General features: G+C 49.3%; 1 protein-coding gene across 1 annotated transcript; it reads left to right on the forward strand.

The window, feature by feature from the left end:
• LOC8057886 (probable auxin efflux carrier component 1c) lies at window positions 423-3,895 on the forward strand. Its single transcript, XM_002436716.2, has 6 exons — window positions 423-1,788; window positions 1,892-2,174; window positions 2,337-2,422; window positions 2,541-2,698; window positions 3,120-3,196; window positions 3,358-3,895. Exons 1-6 carry the CDS (start codon window positions 639-641, stop codon window positions 3,422-3,424), a joined length of 1,821 nt encoding a protein of 606 aa, XP_002436761.1. The 5' UTR covers window positions 423-638; the 3' UTR covers window positions 3,425-3,895.

The following is a 20,183-nucleotide window of genomic DNA, read 5'->3' on the forward strand; positions in this document are numbered from 1 at the left end:
TTCATCTATAATTTGTAAGATAAATCTTTTGAGCCTAGTTAGTCCATGGTAACAAAAGTGTTACGTTAACACTTTGCAAAATATTTCGAAAACTAAGAGCAAGTTTAATAATACAGCACATTTGCTGGCTGTAAGATTTCTTGCAGCCTTCTCTCAGCCCACCCATACAATAGTTAGCTATTCACTGTTAATACATGACCCACTTATCTCTTTCACAAAGTTTTTTGGTTTCTGTGACTAAGCTGGCTATAACCTTACAGCCAGCTTCTCTCTCTCCTTTCTTCTCTTCTCTATCTCACTATTTAGCCGGCTTACAACCTACTATAATACTTCTATAAACGAGACCCACCCTCAGTTCCTCACCTCCCCCGGCCCTCGTGTCGGGGAGTGTGCAGTGCACATCTGATGTGTATAAATAATCACACGCAGCTACGCCCACTCCCCCCCTCCCTCCCGCGTGCCTCCACACTCCACGGCTCCACCCCACTCATCACACACACTCTCCCACCGCACCATTACCGGCGCCATAAAGTGCGTTCCCGGCCGGCTGCACGCACGTCGAGGAGCAGAGCAGCTAGCTCGCAAGTGTTTCTTTCTTGTCGCGGCGGCGGCGGCGGCGGCGGCGACGCGTCGGCAAGATGATCACGGGCACGGACTTCTACCACGTGATGACGGCCATGGTGCCGCTGTACGTCGCCATGATCCTGGCGTACGGCTCCGTCCGGTGGTGGCGCATCTTCACGCCGGATCAGTGCTCCGGGATCAACCGCTTCGTGGCGCTCTTCGCCGTGCCGCTGCTCTCCTTCCACTTCATCTCCACCAACAACCCCTACACCATGAACCTCCGGTTCATCGCCGCCGACACGCTGCAGAAGCTCATCGTCCTGGCGCTGCTCACCGCCTGGAGCTACCTCTCCCGGCGGGGCTGCCTGGAGTGGACCATCACGCTCTTCTCCCTGTCCACGCTGCCCAACACGCTGGTGATGGGCATCCCGCTGCTCAAGGGCATGTACGGCGACTTCTCCGGCAGCCTGATGGTGCAGATCGTGGTGCTCCAGTGCATCATCTGGTACACGCTGATGCTCTTCATGTTCGAGTACCGCGGCGCCAGGATCCTCATCACCGAGCAGTTCCCGGACACGGCGGGCGCCATCGCGTCCATCGTCGTCGACCCCGACGTGGTGTCGCTGGACGGCCGGAACGACGCCATCGAGACGGAGGCCGAGGTGAAGGAGGACGGCAAGATACACGTGACGGTGCGCCGCTCCAACGCGTCCCGGTCGGACATCTACTCCCGGCGGTCCATGGGGTTCTCCAGCACCACGCCGCGGCCCAGCAACCTGACCAACGCCGAGATCTACTCGCTGCAGTCGTCGCGGAACCCGACGCCGCGGGGGTCCAGCTTCAACCACACCGACTTCTACTCCATGGTGGGGCGCAGCTCCAACTTCGCCGCCGGGGACGCCTTCGGGCTGCGCACCGGCGCCACGCCCAGGCCGTCCAACTACGAGGAGGAAGCGCAGGGCGGCAAGGCGGCGAACAAGTACGGCGGCCAGTACCCGGCGCCCAACCCGGCCATGGCGGCGCAGCCCATGCCCACCAAGCAGGGTCTCAAGAAGGCGGCGGCCAATGGGCAGGCCAAGGGCGAGGACGGCAAGGACCTGCACATGTTCGTCTGGAGCTCCAGCGCGTCGCCCGTGTCCGACGTGTTCGGCAATGGCGCCGCCGAGTACAACGACGCCGCCGCCGTCAAGGAGGTCCGCATGGCCGTCGCCTCCCCGCGCAAAGGTACGAAAGCTCCGTGCTTTGACGATTTCTCTTACTTGTTGGCTGCGCTGCATGCTCAGATACTAAATAAACTTGTTGTGTTCTTGCTGGACGATGTGTTCAGTTGCGGCGGACGGGAGGAAGGAGAGGGGCGAGGACTTCACAGAGCGGGACGACTTCAGCTTCGGCAACAAGGGCGCGGCGGAGAGGGACGCGGAAGCCGGCGACGAGAAGGCGGCGGCTCTGCAGGTGGGGAATGCCTGCGGCGTGGCGGCGGCGCCCGCGGCGATGCCACCGACGAGCGTGATGACGCGGCTCATCCTCATCATGGTGTGGCGCAAGCTCATCCGCAACCCGAACACCTACTCCAGCCTCATCGGCCTCGTCTGGTCGCTCGTCTGCTTCAGGTAATCAAGCAAGCAGACCGTCCGCACGTCGGCATCAATCACCGCGCGGCGGCGTCAGTGATTCAAACTCAATGCGCGTCCGATCTTTGACTCGCTACTAATTAATCTGCTTCGTTTCTCGATCGACGTCTTTGCTCGGCGGACGGCCGGACGGACACGCAGGTGGAACTTCGAGATGCCGGCGATCATCCTCAAGTCCATCTCGATCCTCTCCGACGCCGGGCTCGGCATGGCCATGTTCAGTCTGGGTCCGTGGATCTGAAAACCTGAAACGCCCACCTATGGAACAGTACATCTTGCTTGTAGAGTAGTACTACCGAATAACTGGCACTAGTTGTGTGACGTCGCTTTCTCCCGTGCATGCAGGTCTGTTCATGGCGCTGCAGCCACGGATCATCGCGTGCGGTAACAAGGTGGCCACGTTCGCCATGGCCGTGCGGTTCCTCACCGGCCCCGCCGTCATGGCCGCCGCCTCCCTGGCCGTCGGCCTCCGCGGCACGCTCCTCCACGTCGCCATCGTCCAGGTAAACAAACAAACAAACAAAACAACCTCCCCAAACCAAAACCAAAACCAAAAACCTCACCGCGAGAGTCACGACCGACCAAGACCAACCAACCGCACAAACCACAGACAGGCATGCCACTGACAAGGACCGCCTTTTGAATTGAAATTGAAAAAAGAGAAAAAAAAAATTCCATCCAAGCAGCGGTCGGGTACTCGGGTCAAGTGGCCGGCCGGGCATGGCGATCGATATGCCCCCTGTGCCGGTAAAGCGCGGCACAGCCTCGCTTTCGCTTTTGGACTTTGCACGCACGCACAACACCACCAGCGCTGTTCTGTGTTTGTTCCGCCGGCTGAAACGCCGTCGCCGTTTTTCTTTCACTTGCCGCCGCCTCTGATGACTGACCGTGCCTTTTGTTTACTGACGATGACGACGCACGCAGGCCGCGCTGCCGCAGGGCATTGTCCCCTTCGTCTTCGCCAAGGAGTACGGCGTGCACCCTGACATCCTCAGCACGGCGTAAGCACACGCACCACCCTTCAGCTTTGTGTTCCATCACTCTTGCATTGCATGCAGCTGAGTAGGCTAGCAGCAGCTGCGCCGAGATTCTCGGGTCTCCCCAGCCGGCTTTGCCTGCCTCAGGGTTTTGTCTCACCTGCTGTTTTGCTTTGTGGATGCAGAGTGATCTTCGGCATGCTCATCGCGCTGCCCATCACGCTGGTGTACTACATCCTGATGGGGCTGTGAAAAAGGCCAGACAAGCTGTTGGTTCTCGCCCGGCCAGGCACAGCTCACAGCTCGCTCAGCGATGCCGGATGCATGGATGGAGCGGGCACGAGGGGACAAGAGAACTGCAGCGAACGTACGTGCAGGGGAGCAGGCCTGAGGAGGTTAATTTGTAGGAGTATTAGTTCTTAGGTGTAGAGAATCATGCATGGGAGGCGATTGGGGAGAGCAAACAAAATGTTTAGGACAAGAGTTTGGAGGAAGGAGGGCTCGCTTTACTAGCTACTCTAATGCAAAAGGCCTTGGGGATGACAGTTTGCAAAGCATCCGGTTGCTAAGGTTATGGGGTTGGTTTGGGTGTGTTATTAGGGAGGAGTTGTTAATCGTGCATGTGGAGGGCTTTCCATGGATAGTTGGGCTAGCTAGCCATGCCTTATGAAATGGATGCATTTGTCACTTTGATGGAATGATACGGCTCTTGTTCATCATCTAGGGTATACTACTACTTGGATTGGCAACATATGTCCTGCTTCAGTGCTTCTTTAAGAGTATCTGACATCAAACCCTTGTGTTCTGCAATTGTACAAGGCTATTCTTAGGATTTGAGAATAAAACCAGCGGATGGGGAGAAAAATAAACTGAAAAAAATGCATATCATATAACCAAAGTTCATGATCATTTGTCGAAGATTTTGGGGATGTATATGTGTTTTATTTTTCTGAATTAGTAAAATATAGTATATTTGTGTTATTGTGCCACAACTTGAATCATGTCCGCCTTGTCTCGGGCCTAGCTAGCTGCTCCGACTTACCATTGTTCCTTTTTAACAAAGCGCACCGAGTCACTAACCACAATATGCCGAGTTTCATGTTAAATTGTTAATGTTCAACGCAATTGGAATATGACCATAAATCGTGTTCCACTATGTATTTGTAGCATTTGCTTGTTATATGTTAACGTCATCCAACGCTCGAACAATTTTTTTTTGTCATTGACCAAATATATATATAATTTTCATACACGAAGACTATGGTTTCTGCAGTTGATAATTTGACACCAGAGAAAAACATTGTACCATAACTGATAAGCAGTGCTGATAAGTTCAATCGAACAACAATCTAAAATGCGACGCAGCCAGTTTATTAATTATCCACTAAGAGATGAGTCCTACTGCAGCGTAGTGAGGCCAGTTGATCTCTGAATGATTCAGTATGAACATTGTGCGGTGGACTGCGTCGCTCAGAATTGTTGCGAAGCATGCCTAGAGGATATGTACCGATCAGTAGCCGACTGATTTCTTGGTCACTGAACTAATCAATCATTCCTATTATTATATTTTTTTTCATAAGATAACTGGATATAAATTATTACAAAATTATCACCGAAGCTAAAACAGTTTCAACCCCAGAATCTAGAGCCGAATTTTTTTTAACCTTTATTGGTTATTCCGGAACGAACCTAGGAACCGTTCCTGCTGATAATGGTTATTCAAATTACCAAAACAATCCGATCAGGAATCTACCCTGCAGTTCATTCCGTAGCAACCGATCGTGCCCTAGATAGGAGCCGGTGCTCCGCTAGAAGTGCTCTCCTGTCTGCAGCAATTTAGGAACCGTCGGCCCAGGTCCTGTGGTATGTGGAACAGGTGCCCAGGCACTACACGGGAATATGGGATTCGACGTGGACCGGTGAGGCGTATCCAACGACACGCAGGGGCCCTCGCTCGGCGTCTCGCGGTCGCATGGAATCGAGTACCCTTGTTCTCGGACCCGGACAGGGCGGTTGGTACAACAAATTGATCGATGTTGGATCAATAGTTCAGTATTAAGGCCTTGTTTAGTTTCTAAAATTTTCTTTTTTTGTCCTAGCACATCGAAATTTGGATGCATATATAGAACATTAAATATAAATAAAAAACAACTAATTATATAGTTTGTATGTAATTTGCGAGACGAATCTTTTAAGTCTAATTAGTTTATGATTGATCACTAATTATCAAATAAAACAAAAATGAAATCCAAGAGTTTTCGTGAACTAAACAATAAACCAGGCCTAACAAATACTCTACGATTCCCCTGAACTGGATAAGCGTTTTTCAGGTAATCAATCATCATCTTCCTGCTACCCATTAACAACTCTCTTCGCTGGGGTTCGAATCGTAGTTTAGGTAGCAGTATAGTACTGTACGTACGCAGCAATTCGTGGAACGCTGTCTGCCGGTATGCATGCATGTACTATACGATGACTGATGAGGAGACATGTATGTACGTGACAACACTTTGTTTATCATCAACTAAACGGGCGAATGATGATGAGTTCCCCCCAAAAAAGATAATGAAAAAAAGGGGCGCGCAATGATTCCTCATGAGAATGGGAGAAAAGTTTGGCACTAGCACGTTTGAGAGAGCAAAAGTGCCGTGCGTGCCCGCAGATTCATCAGGGTTTGGTTTGCACAGCGCAGAGCCGCAGAGGGTGTTCTGGTGATCAGGTTCTTGCGTCATTTGGGCCTTGTTTAGTTCACCCAAAACCAAATTTTTTTTAAGATTTCTCGTCACATCGAATCTTGCGGCACATGTATGGAGCACTAAATATAAACGAGAATAAAACTAATTGTACAGTTTACTTATAAATCGCAAGATGAATCTTTTAAGCCTAGTTACTCCATAATTGGACAATGTTTGTCAAATAAAAATGAAAGTGCTACAGTCCCGGAAACCAAAAAATTTTCGGAACTAAACAAGGCCTTGATCGATCGCTATACAATTTTAATTTTAAATTTGAAAGGGGTGATGGCATGGGGTATGTACTTCGTACCAGTTTGGCGCGCCGAAATGGTTGATGTTTGTGCTTACGTGTGGTAGTGTGTACATGGGAGCAAGGTTTTCAAAAAGGCTAGTATAGTGATCTATATATATATTTAGGGAGCAAGTTCAAGAAAAATATGACAGTAGGTTTACATTTTAGCAATCGTGGACGCATCAACCGTGCTAGCTCTGTTCTGTTTGCCACCTTCTTTGTTGTGAGTAGTACACCGTGTCATATCTTCTGCACTTACCATCAGCAGTCGAGTTCCACGGCCCGCAGATGACGATGACCCTGCAAATTTTCGTTTTGCAGGGGATACAAACAGTGTGTAAAAGAGTTGGGGGGCAGTTTTGCAGAGATAAAAAAGTTGGCAAATTTTCGTTATGCAGTGGTAAAAAAGCTGGCCACGCACCATGTATGTCCCAGGCTGCCAGCGTTGTGTGTGTGTGTGTGGCCGGGCTCCGATGGATCCCGGGCGGGCGCATGACAAGTCTAGTCGACCGGACCGACTGATGGATCGGGGCGCCAGCCAGCGATGATGGCATGGCTTGGCCGCTTTGGAGGTCGCGGCGGGCGGCATGGAAAGGCAGCGGGCGCGCATCATGCTGCGCCCGCGCGGAGGAGCACGCCGGCATGGCCGGCAGGCCACTCATCACGCCCACCCCACCCCGCAGAAACCACGGGAGAGCCAAAGCTACCCACGCTGCCAATATAAAATAAACAGTCCAAAAAGGCACGCACCCCCTCCCCTCTTCCCCTTCCCGTGCGACTCCCGGTGTCGCCCTCGCGTGGCAGCGGCAGCTGCCCTGCCCGCCCGCCCCCCACCAGTTGCCACCACCACCACCACCCGCCATCCGGGCGGTCGAGCACTAGCCGCTGCTGGCCTGGGTTGGGCTCGGCATGCAGTTCGCCGGCCGCCCCTTTCTCCCAGCGCGTGGCGGACACCGGACGTGGCCGGGGGGGGGGTCCGCCGGCAGCGGCTTTCGGTTGGCACCAGCCTTTGCCTTCCCCGGGTGCTGGGACTGGGAGGAGGGGTCGCGTCGCGCCCCCCTCTACGGCGCGCGTGGTCCAGCATGCCCCCGGCGCCCAAAGGCGCCTACACGCCGGGCCGGCACCTGAGTTGGCGCGCAACTTGGGCCCCCTTTGCCTGCCGGCCTGCTCGCCAGTGGCGCGCGCTCGCGCCCGGCCGGGCGCTGCCATGGCACGTCGCGGATGCTGGCATGCTGCGCCACCCAGAGCTGCCGTACGTGGCTGGAGTACTGACTGGACTAGTAGTAGTAGTACTCATGGCTGAACAACTGGACATCATTTTTTTTTTCCCGCTACCGTCTGCATCGTCTCTCGCGACTCTCCGTCATGGCTACTCGAAGAAGATAGGGCGTGCTAGCTCCACTATCTATCGCTGCTTTTTATCTCGTTCGTTAGTATCTCGACGACACCATGAGATCGACTTTGAACGAACGAGGAAGATGGATCTCTGGACCTGACGCACAGATTGACGCATCAACGGTTTGATGTCGTGCTCGTGCTCGTGGCGATCCATCGATCCATCTTTCTGCAGACAACTCAAATCGAACTTGGAGGAATCTGCTTGGGCGGTGTAGAGCGTGACAGCGTATCATACTAGTACGGAGTACATAGGAAGGAGTCATCGCCAGTTGACAAGGATGGATGGGCACGTAGAGTACGTACGTGACGTGCCGTTGCCCCGGAGGCCAATGCGCAAGTTGATCGAGGCAGCAGCACTGGTGGGGTAGTGTAGTGGGCGTCCAGCTGGAAAGCTCCGACATACAGTAGGCTAGGAAGGCAGAGAGTTTGCAAAGATACCAGAGCAGAGCAGATCAGATCAGATCAGATCAGGCGTCTCCTTCGCTTCTCCTAGCAAGGTGCAGTGAAGGAGCGGCAGCAGATCCTTGGACATTCCCTTCTGAACCTTATTTTCAGACACCAGTCTCACTGGTCCAAAGTGCAGCAACACAGTGGCGCGCATGACAAAAACCCCGGAGTGGCCAATAAGCACCCAAATGTGAAAGGCTGGCTGAGAGATTTTTGGTGATAAAACACACCGGATCGATCAATGGAGTCGATCGGTGTCGACCTGCTAAAGATATGCTACTAGTAGAGTACTGTACAAACGCACAAGATCGTCCGTCCGTCCGTTCCAAGAGGTGTTGGATCGACGCAACGATCGAGGTGAGGAACCAATGGGAAGGGCGGTACGTGCACGGCGCCACCTTCCCTTTGTATTGTATCGCTTGGCAAAAGTGAGGCCGCTTTACCATCACCGCATCCATGCCTTTGCTGTGCTGACCCCTGACCTGACCTGACCGTCGTCCAGCAATCGAGCACCTGACTGACTGACTGAATCTTTCTCTTTTTTTCTCCATCCACTTGCCCCAGCCCAGAATGTGAGCCAGTATATGCGAATCGAATCAGGACTGGACTGCATCCCCAGTGGATTTATTCTCTCCGGCTCCTATGCTATTGCCATGCTGGCCGGTTAATAAAGCACGCACGCACGTACGAGAAAAAGCTAGCTAGCGCACGACATGGCGAGTGGCGACGGAGAGGCAAAGCCTTCTCTTGTGGATACGGTGCCGATAGATATTCGATATTCCATCCATGTCGTTCTGAAAGTCGGGGATCCGTCGCCATCGATCTGAGATTTGACGGACGGACGTTACCCCGGAGTCCCAGGACGCGTGAAGCACTTTGGCAGCAGATGCTTTTGTTTGCGGTAATGATGTGGAGCGGGCGTCTGACGCTCCCGCAACCGTCCGGACGCGTCGTACGTGGGCTTTCAGGCCGTTCGGAGCGCGGGCGGCCCACTTCAACCGCACTCGGCCGCTTTCATTTTTGGACCGGTCGGTTTCTCCCTCGCGTTTCTCCCTTCATTCATTCCGACACACGCCGCACACCGATTCAGACAACCGCATCCACCACGCCTGCCTCCGCCGCGCCTCCACCGCGCCTGCCTCCGCCGCGCCTCCCGTCTCCAGCGCGTCGCCGGCCGTGGGCGCGCGGCCAGCCTCCACCTCGGCGCGACCGCGCCGCGCAGCGCCTCCACCGCGCCATCCGCCCACCGTGCCGATCTACACCGCGACGCTCGTCTCCACCGCGCCGGCCGTGTTCACCGCGGCGCTCGTCTCCACCGCGCCTCCAACCTTCCAGCGTGCCGCGCCGTACGCCCCCACCGTGGCGTCCGCGTGCTGCCCTTTGTCACCGCAACCCTAGCCGTGAAGGTACGAAGCCCGTTGCGTGGTCCACTCCGATCCGCTCAGCGTCGACCATCGCATCCTCGCCACCGTGAGGAATCGCATTCGCGCGGCCCGCTCTTCACAAGGATTGCGACGGTTACTCGTCTTCCCCAACCCTACCAGCGCAGGTAACACTCAGTGCTCCTTCTAATCACTTGCTGAAGCTAGATTTAGGCGAAAGTGTGCCATGGCTCCCCTTGCTTCGGGAGAAATTGGGGAGAAATTAGAGCTACTACTCTACTCAAACTCCTTCCTTATCAATTGTTTAGTCACACGACTACTTCTTGATGAGCCTATCCTGATACTGAATCCCATCTTGAATGCATAAGCGTTGTACACCCTCCTTGCTTCATCTATTGTATCAAACTCTATCCCTTCAAATGGAACAATTGGTTGGGAGCTAACAACGTCCTGTTCTTCTTCATACACCAACTCGTCATCAATTATCTCCACATCAACACCCTCAAACGGCTGAACTGCTGCCCCGTTAGAAAGACTCTAATCAAGAATAGGGTCAATGGAACCCTATGTTACAAATACGTTCTCAGATTACACACGCAGTCAACAACATATAATTATTTTGAAGGAAATAAACAATTTTAGTTAGAGTTTCCCAGAAACATACTTCTGAAACATAGGCAGCCCTGTTAGCGCTTGAAGTTGCAACAATCTGGTGATGTCCACTAACAGAATCGTCATCAACCTCCTGCACGTTTCAAAGTGTCATCATAGAACACACAACAGAACACACAGACAACCAAAATTCTTGTTGCAGTGGACTCTGGTAAATATTTGAGTACTACTGTAACACAAGTTTCAGTAGCAAAACAGAGGATCTAATTACATGCTGATTGGGTTGATTTGAAGAAGAAGGGTTCGTCTCCACCATCTCCTTGCCCCTGGTGATTGCAACAGGCACTCCGTCCCTTGAGCCCCAGTTTGAGCCCTCCTTGCGCCCGTCTACCCATAGATCTGTCTCACGGCCCTCAACAATCGTCGGGGGACGGCAGCCCGTGGGGATCTCGGCGTTAGCCAGCAGATGAGACATGAAGCGGCGAAGGCGACGGAGGAACGAGGTGTGCCAGCGCGGGGAGGACCTCTGCGGAGGGGAACACGGAGGAGGGGAACGGCGGGAGGATGGGCAGCGTGGCGAGATGGGCGGCGTGGCGGGATGGCTTCGCGGGGCCACGCGGACGGCGGCGCGGCGGGATGGTTGCGCGGGGCTACATGGACGACGGCGCGGCGGGATGGTTGCGCGGGGCCGCACGCGAGCGCGCCGCGAGTTGGGGCCGCACGCTCGCACGCGAGTCTGTCCGGATTGGTTGGGTCTCTGTCCGGATCGGTATGGTCGGGTGTTTGCGTCCGGACACACACCTACGAGCCGGACGTCCGGGCGCTAGGTGGACCGTTTTGTTTGCCTGTTCGGTTCATGATCATGAGGAGCAAAGGAGGAGTCATGGCCGTTGGTTGCTGGCTTGCACATGAAAGGTTTGGTTTGGGTTGGAACTGGAAGTGATGGCTTCCTCTCTCTTGAGTTGATGGCTGATACTTGATACCCATACCTGATACCCCAATGGAAGTGGAGTGAAAGAGGAAACCCTAGCTATTCTCTTGCCCATGACATACAATGAATTTTTAGCGCCTGCCTCAAAAGGCATGACTGAAAGTATTGTTCGCTGATTTATTATGATAGAAAAACACTGCTGAATGATCGACAAATTCGGCAAATAAGCTCAAGCGAACATGCTCCTAAGACAAAACATACCAAGTTTGTAAAGAAAATCATTAAGCAATAGTTTTCGTGGGTTGAGTTTGAAATGTTGGATTATGTGGTGCAGGTGTGGCGGTTGACAATAGTTGTTTGCTAGCTTACACCAAAATTTCGTTCAAAATATTGGTATAACTAAGTAGATGCTACTAGTTGTGAGGTTCATTTTCTGTTACATATAGTATGTGTTTTTTTTCTGCGAGGGAAAGTGTAAAGTGGCTCATGTATGTGTATCTGAATTTTTAGAGAACGGGCTCAGGACCCTGAACCCTAGATGAAGCTTCACTACTACACAAAAAAAAACATACCACTATTGGCTTAAATATGTCATGACAATTGGTTTAAAGGGTTTGAACTCACAACCTTTCCCTCATGCGCAATACTATCTTAGCTGTGCAACACTTATCACTATATTTTGTTAACTTCGCGTTTATGAATAATTGAATCTTGTATTGTATATTTGAGACTCTAAACGATCCTAAATGAAAAGTTGTTAATTACAAAGTTATATATCTTATTGAGTAGTACAACTTTGATGTGGTTGTCTCGATTCATGATTGCTTAATAGGTCCGATAAATTATATAGAATATTTGGACATTCAAACCATCTCCAATTAAAAGGCTGAAAAGACACAAATGCTCTTGATATGAATGACCCAATAATAATCAATAGGATATTTTTTACATACAGGCTTATTGTGCATATATTTTGGACGAACGACAACACATAATTGTACAAATATCGAAATATAATATTTTGCAAGCATCACATGATACAAAGATAAAGAGAGAGACCTAGATCATTGTAAGCAAAATATTTGCATCATCATGCAAGAGTTCACACAAACCACATCAAGATTCTCCTGTCCTCATCAGAACTAAGTGCACCAAAATAAATGCACCACATGCCACGATCATGTCGAGGTCATACATGGCCTAGCACATACACAACAAAATCACGTACAATTATTTTACACATGGAGCAAAGCAGCAAGCCTTGAAGCACCTCTTTCCCTTCCTCTACCTCCCTCTGTCCCCTCTCCCTCCCAGTTGATGGTCTTCCTACTCCAACATTAGTCGAACCATTACTTAGAAAAGAATGTCGTAAAAAAGGATCAGGAGGTATCCAACGTGGGACGTGGGCACGGAACCTATTCACATATAGTGTCGAACAATCTTACGCAAGTGGTTCCATATCCACGGGAAAGTCCCCTATGTAGCTATCCTCACAAGCTTGCTCTGCGGTGCCATAAAAAAAGCCCACAGCTTCGCAATGCTCCAATCTGCACCGCCTACTCGCAGCAAGGGGTATGTGCCCCACATCTCTTATCATGTTGTGCCGCCAGGTCGTGGCGCCGCCAGCACACACTGCCGCGTAGGACCACACGTCGTGCCCTAGCACCCTTTCGGCCACGCCATAGATCTAGTCGTCGTGCTACGCGACCGACCTGCCTCCGCCATGCCTTGGCCACCGCGCAAGGCCACCTAGCGTCTGCTTGCCTTTTTTTGAAGCATGGGTTGGATGGGCGAATGGGGAGGAGTCTATGTGTTTTGGATAAGGGGCAATATAGTCTTTTCTTCTTCTTCTCCTTTTCTTTTTTTGAACATTTTTTCTTAGAAAATATTTATCAGCAGCTCACGGTGTTAAGAAGCAGAAGCAGTCGGTAGCTTCGTATTAAAAAAAGCAAGGACAATGTATAAACTTTTAAAGATAGAGGCAAACATGCAAGTAGAGTTGAAAACAAGGATAATAATGCAGTTGTCAAATTAAAATTATGACATCCACTGGACACTGACTGATCCATCATCCATGTATGATTGTCTGATCGTCTGATGATCTGGTAATGTCCAGGGCATACGATGCATGCATCTTTCCATATGTCGACCTGTGCTAGCTGCTGCCCGTTCTCTCTTGTCAGCTTCCACTCCGCCAGCATAACCAAAACTGTTTGCCGGCCAGTGGACAAACATTTAAGCAGCCGAGCGCGTACCCCGTGCGTGAGCTGCCAAGGCATGGGAGATCGAGAACTGCCTGGCGTGGCTCTTGCAGACTGTCAGATCGATCAGTCGCCGGCAAGAGAAGGTTCAAGGAAAGCTTGCAGATCAAACACCCATCCCCCGAGCCGTGCTTTGCTACTTCGCGCGAAGGAACGTCGCACTAGCCCCGCCCCCGGCCGGCCATCGAGCAACGTACTGCGACGCATCCGCCTGGGGGCTCTCTGCGCATGCAGCAGGCGGCTACGACGGCGGAGGCGGCTGTGCCCATGCTCGCATCGCGTCGTCGCGCGATCTCGCAAGCAAGAGGATCCTTTCGGTAGTACGTACCGATCACGATCACGATCACGAATATATTCACGATGACTCAAAAGCTGGACGTACGGCCGGCCATGTTGCACGGCAGTGCGTGAACGCGATGCGCCGTCCGGACGCGCTCGGCCTCGTGCGCCGCGCGCGCCTAGAAGAAGAGGCCGGCCGGGTACACTACTCCTGACGTGGACGGCCGGAGAGACGTGTGGACGTGACCGGCCGGCGGTCCCCGCGTACTAGATCAGATGACCAAGAGGCGGATCATCATATATATCGAGCTGCGCTCTTTGGTAGCTACCCCGTGGCGGCTTCCTCCCGCACGACAGGAGGCCATGGGCCGCCGGTGCGCGACAAGGCTGGAGGCAGGCAAGGCGCGCGCGGCGACAGCGGCCGATGATATGTGCGGGCCGGCCGGGGAAACGACGACGCGCGGCAAATGAGCTGCACCCCTTCCGCTGTGCTGCCCGATCGGCCGGCGCCTTTGTATTCATCTCCTCAAACCCATACCGCATCACGCATGGACATGCATCCTTTCCCCCGCGGAGTCGACCGATCGGCGCAAGCGGACGAGCTGGAAGCGCCCATGTCTTGCTCATCTGGACGCGCGCGATCGAGTCGGCGGACGGGGCCCGCGCGCGGGAGAAAGCAATCGTGTGAGGGGGACGCGTCGGACTAGGCTGCTACTGCTAGCTGCCGCCGCTGGGACCGCCGGCGCCGGTGCCTGGCCCTTGATCGGCCGACCGGACAGCGGTGGATTGGATGGCGGACGGGGCCGAGCGCGCAGTGGTACTGGCTGGTATTCCGGCTGTCTACACTTTCCCTTTCACTCTGTCTCCCGATAGAATGATAGATGTACCGGCTCGGCAGCGAGGTTGTATGTACAGTAGGTCAAGTTGCCATGCCAGGGAGCGTACGTAATGCACGGTGATCGATGGAACGGGACAAGGTACGTACTTTCACAGCGTACGACGATCAACTGATCAAGTGACAGCGTGATCGACGCCGTGACAACTACGTTGCAGTGTCAGAGTCAGGCACGGAAGCGGCGTACTGTACCCCTCCAATCGCCGGCCTTGCACGGAGACGCCATCACGTCGATCGCGCTCACCTTACTACTCTAGTCTCCTGCTCGCGTGGGCGTGGCGAACCAGAGGTACGTGACATTATTGCCGAACATGGAGTATAAAATATAGATAAAAAATAATTAATTATATAATTTATCTGTAAATTACGGGATGAATCTTTTAAACTAGTCTATAATTAGACACTAATTACTAAATACAAATGAGAGTGCTACATTAGTGAAATTCAAAAAGTTTTTAGATCTAAACAAAATCTTTGATACAAAAATATTTTTGAATTTGGACACTATAGCACATTCGTTTGTATTTGGTAATTATTGTTCAACTATGGACTGACTAGGCTTAAAGAATTTATCTCGCAAATTACAGACAAATTATATAATTAATTATTTTTTTTATCTATATTTAATGCTCTATCGTAAGATTCGATATAATAAAAAATCTTTAAAAAAAATTTAGATTTTGCACGCAGAGGCCGCCGCGTTTCGATCAAGACTGCTCTGATGATGGGAATACTAGTATCTCGATGGGAGATGAGGATTGCAGTATTCTTGAACCTGGGATAGAGGGGTCTGGGGGACAAGGTACATCATGAAGATCATGTTTTGGAATGTGAGGGGTTTGGGAAAGGCTTATAGAAGATCCTTGGTGAAAAGTCATGTGATTCAAGAGGAGTTGGATGTTGTTGCTGTGCAAGAAACTATTAAGTCAGATTTTGTGGATTGGGAGTTGAAAGAATTGTCTGGTAATAAAGATTTTGTTTGGACTTGGATCCCTGCCAAGGGACACTCAGGGGGCTTATTGACAGGTGTGAAAAGGGAGACCTTTGAAGTTGAGGATTCAGTGCTTGAAGAGTTTTACATGGCTATTTTGGTAAGACACAGGTTGACTAATGTCAGATATTGGATTGTGAATGTTTATGGCCCTGCTCAACATGAACACTCTTATAGCTTTATCCAGGAAATATCTACTTTTTGCAGTAGGGAAACTTTACCTATTTTAATGGGAGGTGACTTTAATTTGATTAGGAGCAATAGAGACAAAAACCAAGGTCAGGGGGATCAGAGGTTGATGGATCTTTTCAATGAGTTTATTGGTAAATTTCATTTGAGGGAGATCTTCACTAGTGGTTCTCGTTTCACCTGGTCCAACAAACAGAAAACCCCGATTATGGTAAAATTGGACAGAATTCTTGCTTCGGAAGAGTGGGAATCTAAGTTTCCTACCTGTTTTTCTTGGACAAAAGCTAGGATTGGTTCAGACCACTGTCCAATTATACTGAATTCTGGGGAGAATGGTCAGTTTCGACCGAGATACTTCTTTTTTGAGGATATGTGGTTTCAGGGAGAACCTTTCTATCAAATGCTTCAAGAGAAGTGGAATCTCTTCAGAAACAATTATAGGGAGACAAGTTATTCTATGGATGTCTGGCATGGTTGCTTGCAGAATTTGAGAAAATACTTAAGAGGCTGGAATCTTAAGCTGATGGGGGACCAAAGAAACATTAAATCTAACTTGTCAAAAAGGATTCAAGATTTAGACACCATAGCAGAGACAAGGCTACTCTCTGTCTTAGAATGAGAAGAAAGAATAGAGTTAGAGGATAAACTGGAAAAGATCACTATTAGTGATGATATATACTGGAGACAGCGAGTGGGGACTAAATGGGTGTTACAGGGAGATACTAATTCTCATTTTTATCATCAGTTTGCTAATGGGAGAAGAAGGAAAAACACAATTACTGTTTTAAACTCTGATGATGGGGAGATAAGAGGGCAGCAGGAGATTACTGCTCATATTGTGGGTTTTTACAAGAAGCTTTTTGGACCTAACAATGTGGATACTTTGGTTTTGGGAGAAAATTTTTGGCCTGATTGTTATAATTTGTCTGAGAATATGAAGAGAGATTTAGTGAAGGAGTTTGAATATGAGGAAGTTAAACAGGTGATTATAAACTTAAAAGAGAATTCAGCTCCTGGACCAAATGGTTTTGGACCAGGTTTCTTTAAGAAGAGTTGGGACATATATGGTCAAGATTTATACTCTATGTTCCAAGATTTTCATAAGGGGGTTCTGGATATTAAAAGGTTAAATTTTGGGGTAATTACTCTTGTTCCTAAACTTAAAGAAGCAAATACCATAAAGCAGTACAGACCTATATGCCTTTTGAATGTGGACTATAAATGCTTTACTAAACTATTAACTAACAGACTAGTGCCAGTGGCTCAGAACATCATTGGGGAGAATCAAACTGGTTTTGTCAAAGGAAGGAACATTCTGGAGGGGGCTTTAGTCCTTCATGAAGTTCTACATGAACTTAGGACTTCTAGAAAACAGGGTTTAGTGTTAAAGATAGATTTCGAAAAAGCCTATGATAGGGTAAATTGGAATTTTCTGGAACAAGTTATGAAAGGGAGAGGTTTTCCAGATCAGTGGATTGCTTGGACTATGAGTACGGTGAAAGGGGGTAAAGTTTGTATTAATGTAAATGGGGAAAGAAGCAATTTCTTTAGCACTCATAGAGGCTTAAGACAGGGGGATCCCCTTTCCCCCTTGCTCTTTAATCTCGTTGTTGATGCTTTGGGGGTTATGTTACATAAGGCAAATAGCAAAGGTCACATCAAAGGGATTTTGGGTGATCTGATTCCAGGGGGTATAACACATATCCAATATGCTGATGATACGGTTATTATGATCGATGGTTCTGATAGATCTATCATCAACCTGAAACTGGTTCTGTATTGCTTTGAGTGGCTCACTGGTCTCAAGATTAATTTCCATAAAAGCGAAGTCTTTGTGTTTGGGGTTGAACAAAGGGAGAGAGAAAGAAAAGCTAACATGCTAAACTGTGTCTTGGGAGATTTACCTCTTAAATACTTGGGTATTCCTATTAGTGATAAGCATCTCCATATGAGTGCCTTCTATCCTATTCCTGAGAAGATGATAAGGAGATTAGATCCCTGGAGAGGCAAGCATTTAAGTTCTGGGGGTAGACAAATTCTGACTAATGCTTGTCTTTCTAGTATTCCTCTGTATTGCATGGGGTTTTATTGGTTGCATGATGGTATCCATAAGAAAATGGATAGTATTAGAGCTAATTTTCTTTGGCAAGGAACTGAGCAGAAATTCAAATACCATATGGCCAAATGGGAAATGGTGAGTAGACCTAAGGATCTGGGGCGCCTAGGTATTATTAACACTAGACTCATGAATGATTGTCTACTAGTTAAATGGATTTGGAAGATCTTCCAGGAACCTGATACTCTCTGGTTCAGAATCTTAAAAGCTAAATACTTGGATGGTTGTTCCTTTTTTTCTTCGAAGGTTAAAGGGAGCTCTCAGTTTTGGCAAGGGTTGCATAAAATCAAACATCTTTTTAAATGGGGGGCTGCTTTCAAAGTGGGAAATGGAGATAATTGTAGATTTTGGGAGGATTGTTGGCTTCTGAATGTACCTTTAAAGGTTGCTTATGATGATTTGTATAAGATGGCAAGGGAGCCTTATGTTTCAGTAACAGATTGTTTCGATGGGGGTGAATGGTTTGTGGACTTTAAGAGACCTTTATCTGTGAGCGAGTTTGGAAACTGGAATATTCTCTTGAACGAATTACAAACTGTTCCTTTAAACGATTCCAGAGATTCTGTAAGATGGGAATTAGACCAGAAAGGTCGGTTTAATACCAAATCGCTCTACAGATTTCTATCAAATGGTGGCTTCCCTAATCGGATGGCTGGTTACATTTGGAAGTGCAAAATTCCCTTAAAAATTAAGTTCTTCTTGTGGCAGATGTTTAACAACAAGCTCCCAGTGGGAGGGAGTCTGATTAAACGAGGTTGGAAAGGCAGTGGAAGATGTATCTTGAGTGATGAGTTAGAGACTGTCGATCATATTTTTTTCCATTGTTTTTTAGCCCGCCTGTGCTAGAACTTTCTTTGGGAGATCTTTAACTGGGACTTCATGCCGAAGTCGTTGAAATCATTATCTGAGACTTGGCTATGGGGGAAAGGGCCATTGCCGAAGAGGTTAATCATGTTCATATTTGCAGGTTTCTCGTGGGCTCTGTGGACTACCAGGAACAAGATGGCAATTGAACACAAGTTCCTAAAGTCGCCTTCTGACATTATGTATCTTGCCTTATCCTATCTGCAGAAGTGGGCTGTGCTGTTGAAGGAGGAAGACCGGGAGCGTATGGAAGCAGTCCGTAGGGTGATTATGGACTGGATGAAGATGTTCAAGCCTAATGCAATTCCCATTTCAGATGTTATGGAGATCTAGTGTCCTCTAGTTGGATTAGGCTTGTTATCTTGGTTGTTCTTTCTTGTGGAACCTGTTATCAGGCGTGTATCGTACTGTTGTGCTTTCTAAAAAGCAGAGGGCAATCCTCTTTTCAAAAAAAAAAAAGAAAAAAAAGACTGCTCTGATGATCTGATCCCTGTATTAAAGCGGTATGGCGATCGCCGCAGAGCCGGACATGTCATATGCTCGTGCGTGCGCGAGATCGCTGCGATCTGTACCGTACTGCTCGTTTGTGTCCAAGCAAACAGTGAACATTCGGTACGGGGGGAACTTCACGGCCTCATCGCCAGCGAGGAGTTGTTTGCGACCTGCGTACAGTGCCCGAGAACGCCATCCCACTGACAACGGAGAATTTCGCTACAGCGATCGATGCATGCATGCGTTGAGCTTGAGCCGCGCATGTGATGTGCATATGCGATATGTCCATGCCGGTGAAGTATGAACCGATGTCCTGGTCGCCAGCAACGACGTTCAACAAGCGTGACAGCAGCGGGGGGAAAAAGCGCGCGTATCGGCAGGACCACCGGAGCCTTTCTGGAAATGGACGCATGCATCCGACGTCCGTGGCGCGCGCGTCGCCGTCTACCAGGCTCGGTCACCGTGAAAGCGAGTCCGTACGGTGCCGTCATGCAAGTACGGAGTATTGCTCACTTCGTCCCTAAAAATGAAGTATCGCCGTTGGTGTGATTACTATAAAATTAACTTGATTTATATAAAATATTTATAACATTTATATCTCTAAATAAATTTATTAGAAACTTAAATTCAAAGGTCTTTCCAATGATACTGCACCTCATCTCGCTCAAGTTGTTATATCCAATTGTGGCGCCATCGCAACATGGGATGAGAGAGATCAGACAGTGAGGTGAGGGAGCTATGGAGTGAGGCCTTGTTTAGTTCGTAAAAATTTTTAGATTCAATTACTGTAGCATTCTTGTTTGTGTTTGATAATTATTGTCTAACCATGGACTAACTAGATTCAAAAGATTCGTCTCATAAATTATAATTAAATTATATAATTAATTATTTTATCTATATTTAATATTTTATATATATGTAAAAAAATTCGATATGATAGAGAATTTTGATTTTTTTTTATTTAAAAAAACAAGGCCTGAGCAAGAACGGGGGACGGACGGCGACACAGATGCCCGGCTCGGTCAGTCTTCTTCCAGAATCCAGATGAGAGATCAGGTGAGATGCGTACTTGCAATCCGGACAATCACGATATCATATCATCTTTCCGGCACTGGGAATTTCATGAG

The sequence above is a fragment of the Sorghum bicolor genome, chromosome 10 (assembly GCF_000003195.3).
Source record: "Sorghum bicolor cultivar BTx623 chromosome 10, Sorghum_bicolor_NCBIv3, whole genome shotgun sequence".
Taxonomy (NCBI): Eukaryota; Viridiplantae; Streptophyta; class Magnoliopsida; order Poales; family Poaceae; genus Sorghum; species Sorghum bicolor.

Bases quoted from the DNA above. Each gene is read 5' to 3' on its own strand.
- LOC8057886 (XM_002436716.2), top strand. From the start codon at position 639: ATGATCACGGGCACGGACTTCTACCACGTGATGACGGCCATGGTGCCG. The intron at 2,699-3,119 runs GTAAACAAACAA...CGACGCACGCAG, and splicing joins TCCACGTCGCCATCGTCCAG to GCCGCGCTGCCGCAGGGCAT. The intron at 3,197-3,357 runs GTAAGCACACGC...TTGTGGATGCAG, and splicing joins CCTGACATCCTCAGCACGGC to AGTGATCTTCGGCATGCTCA.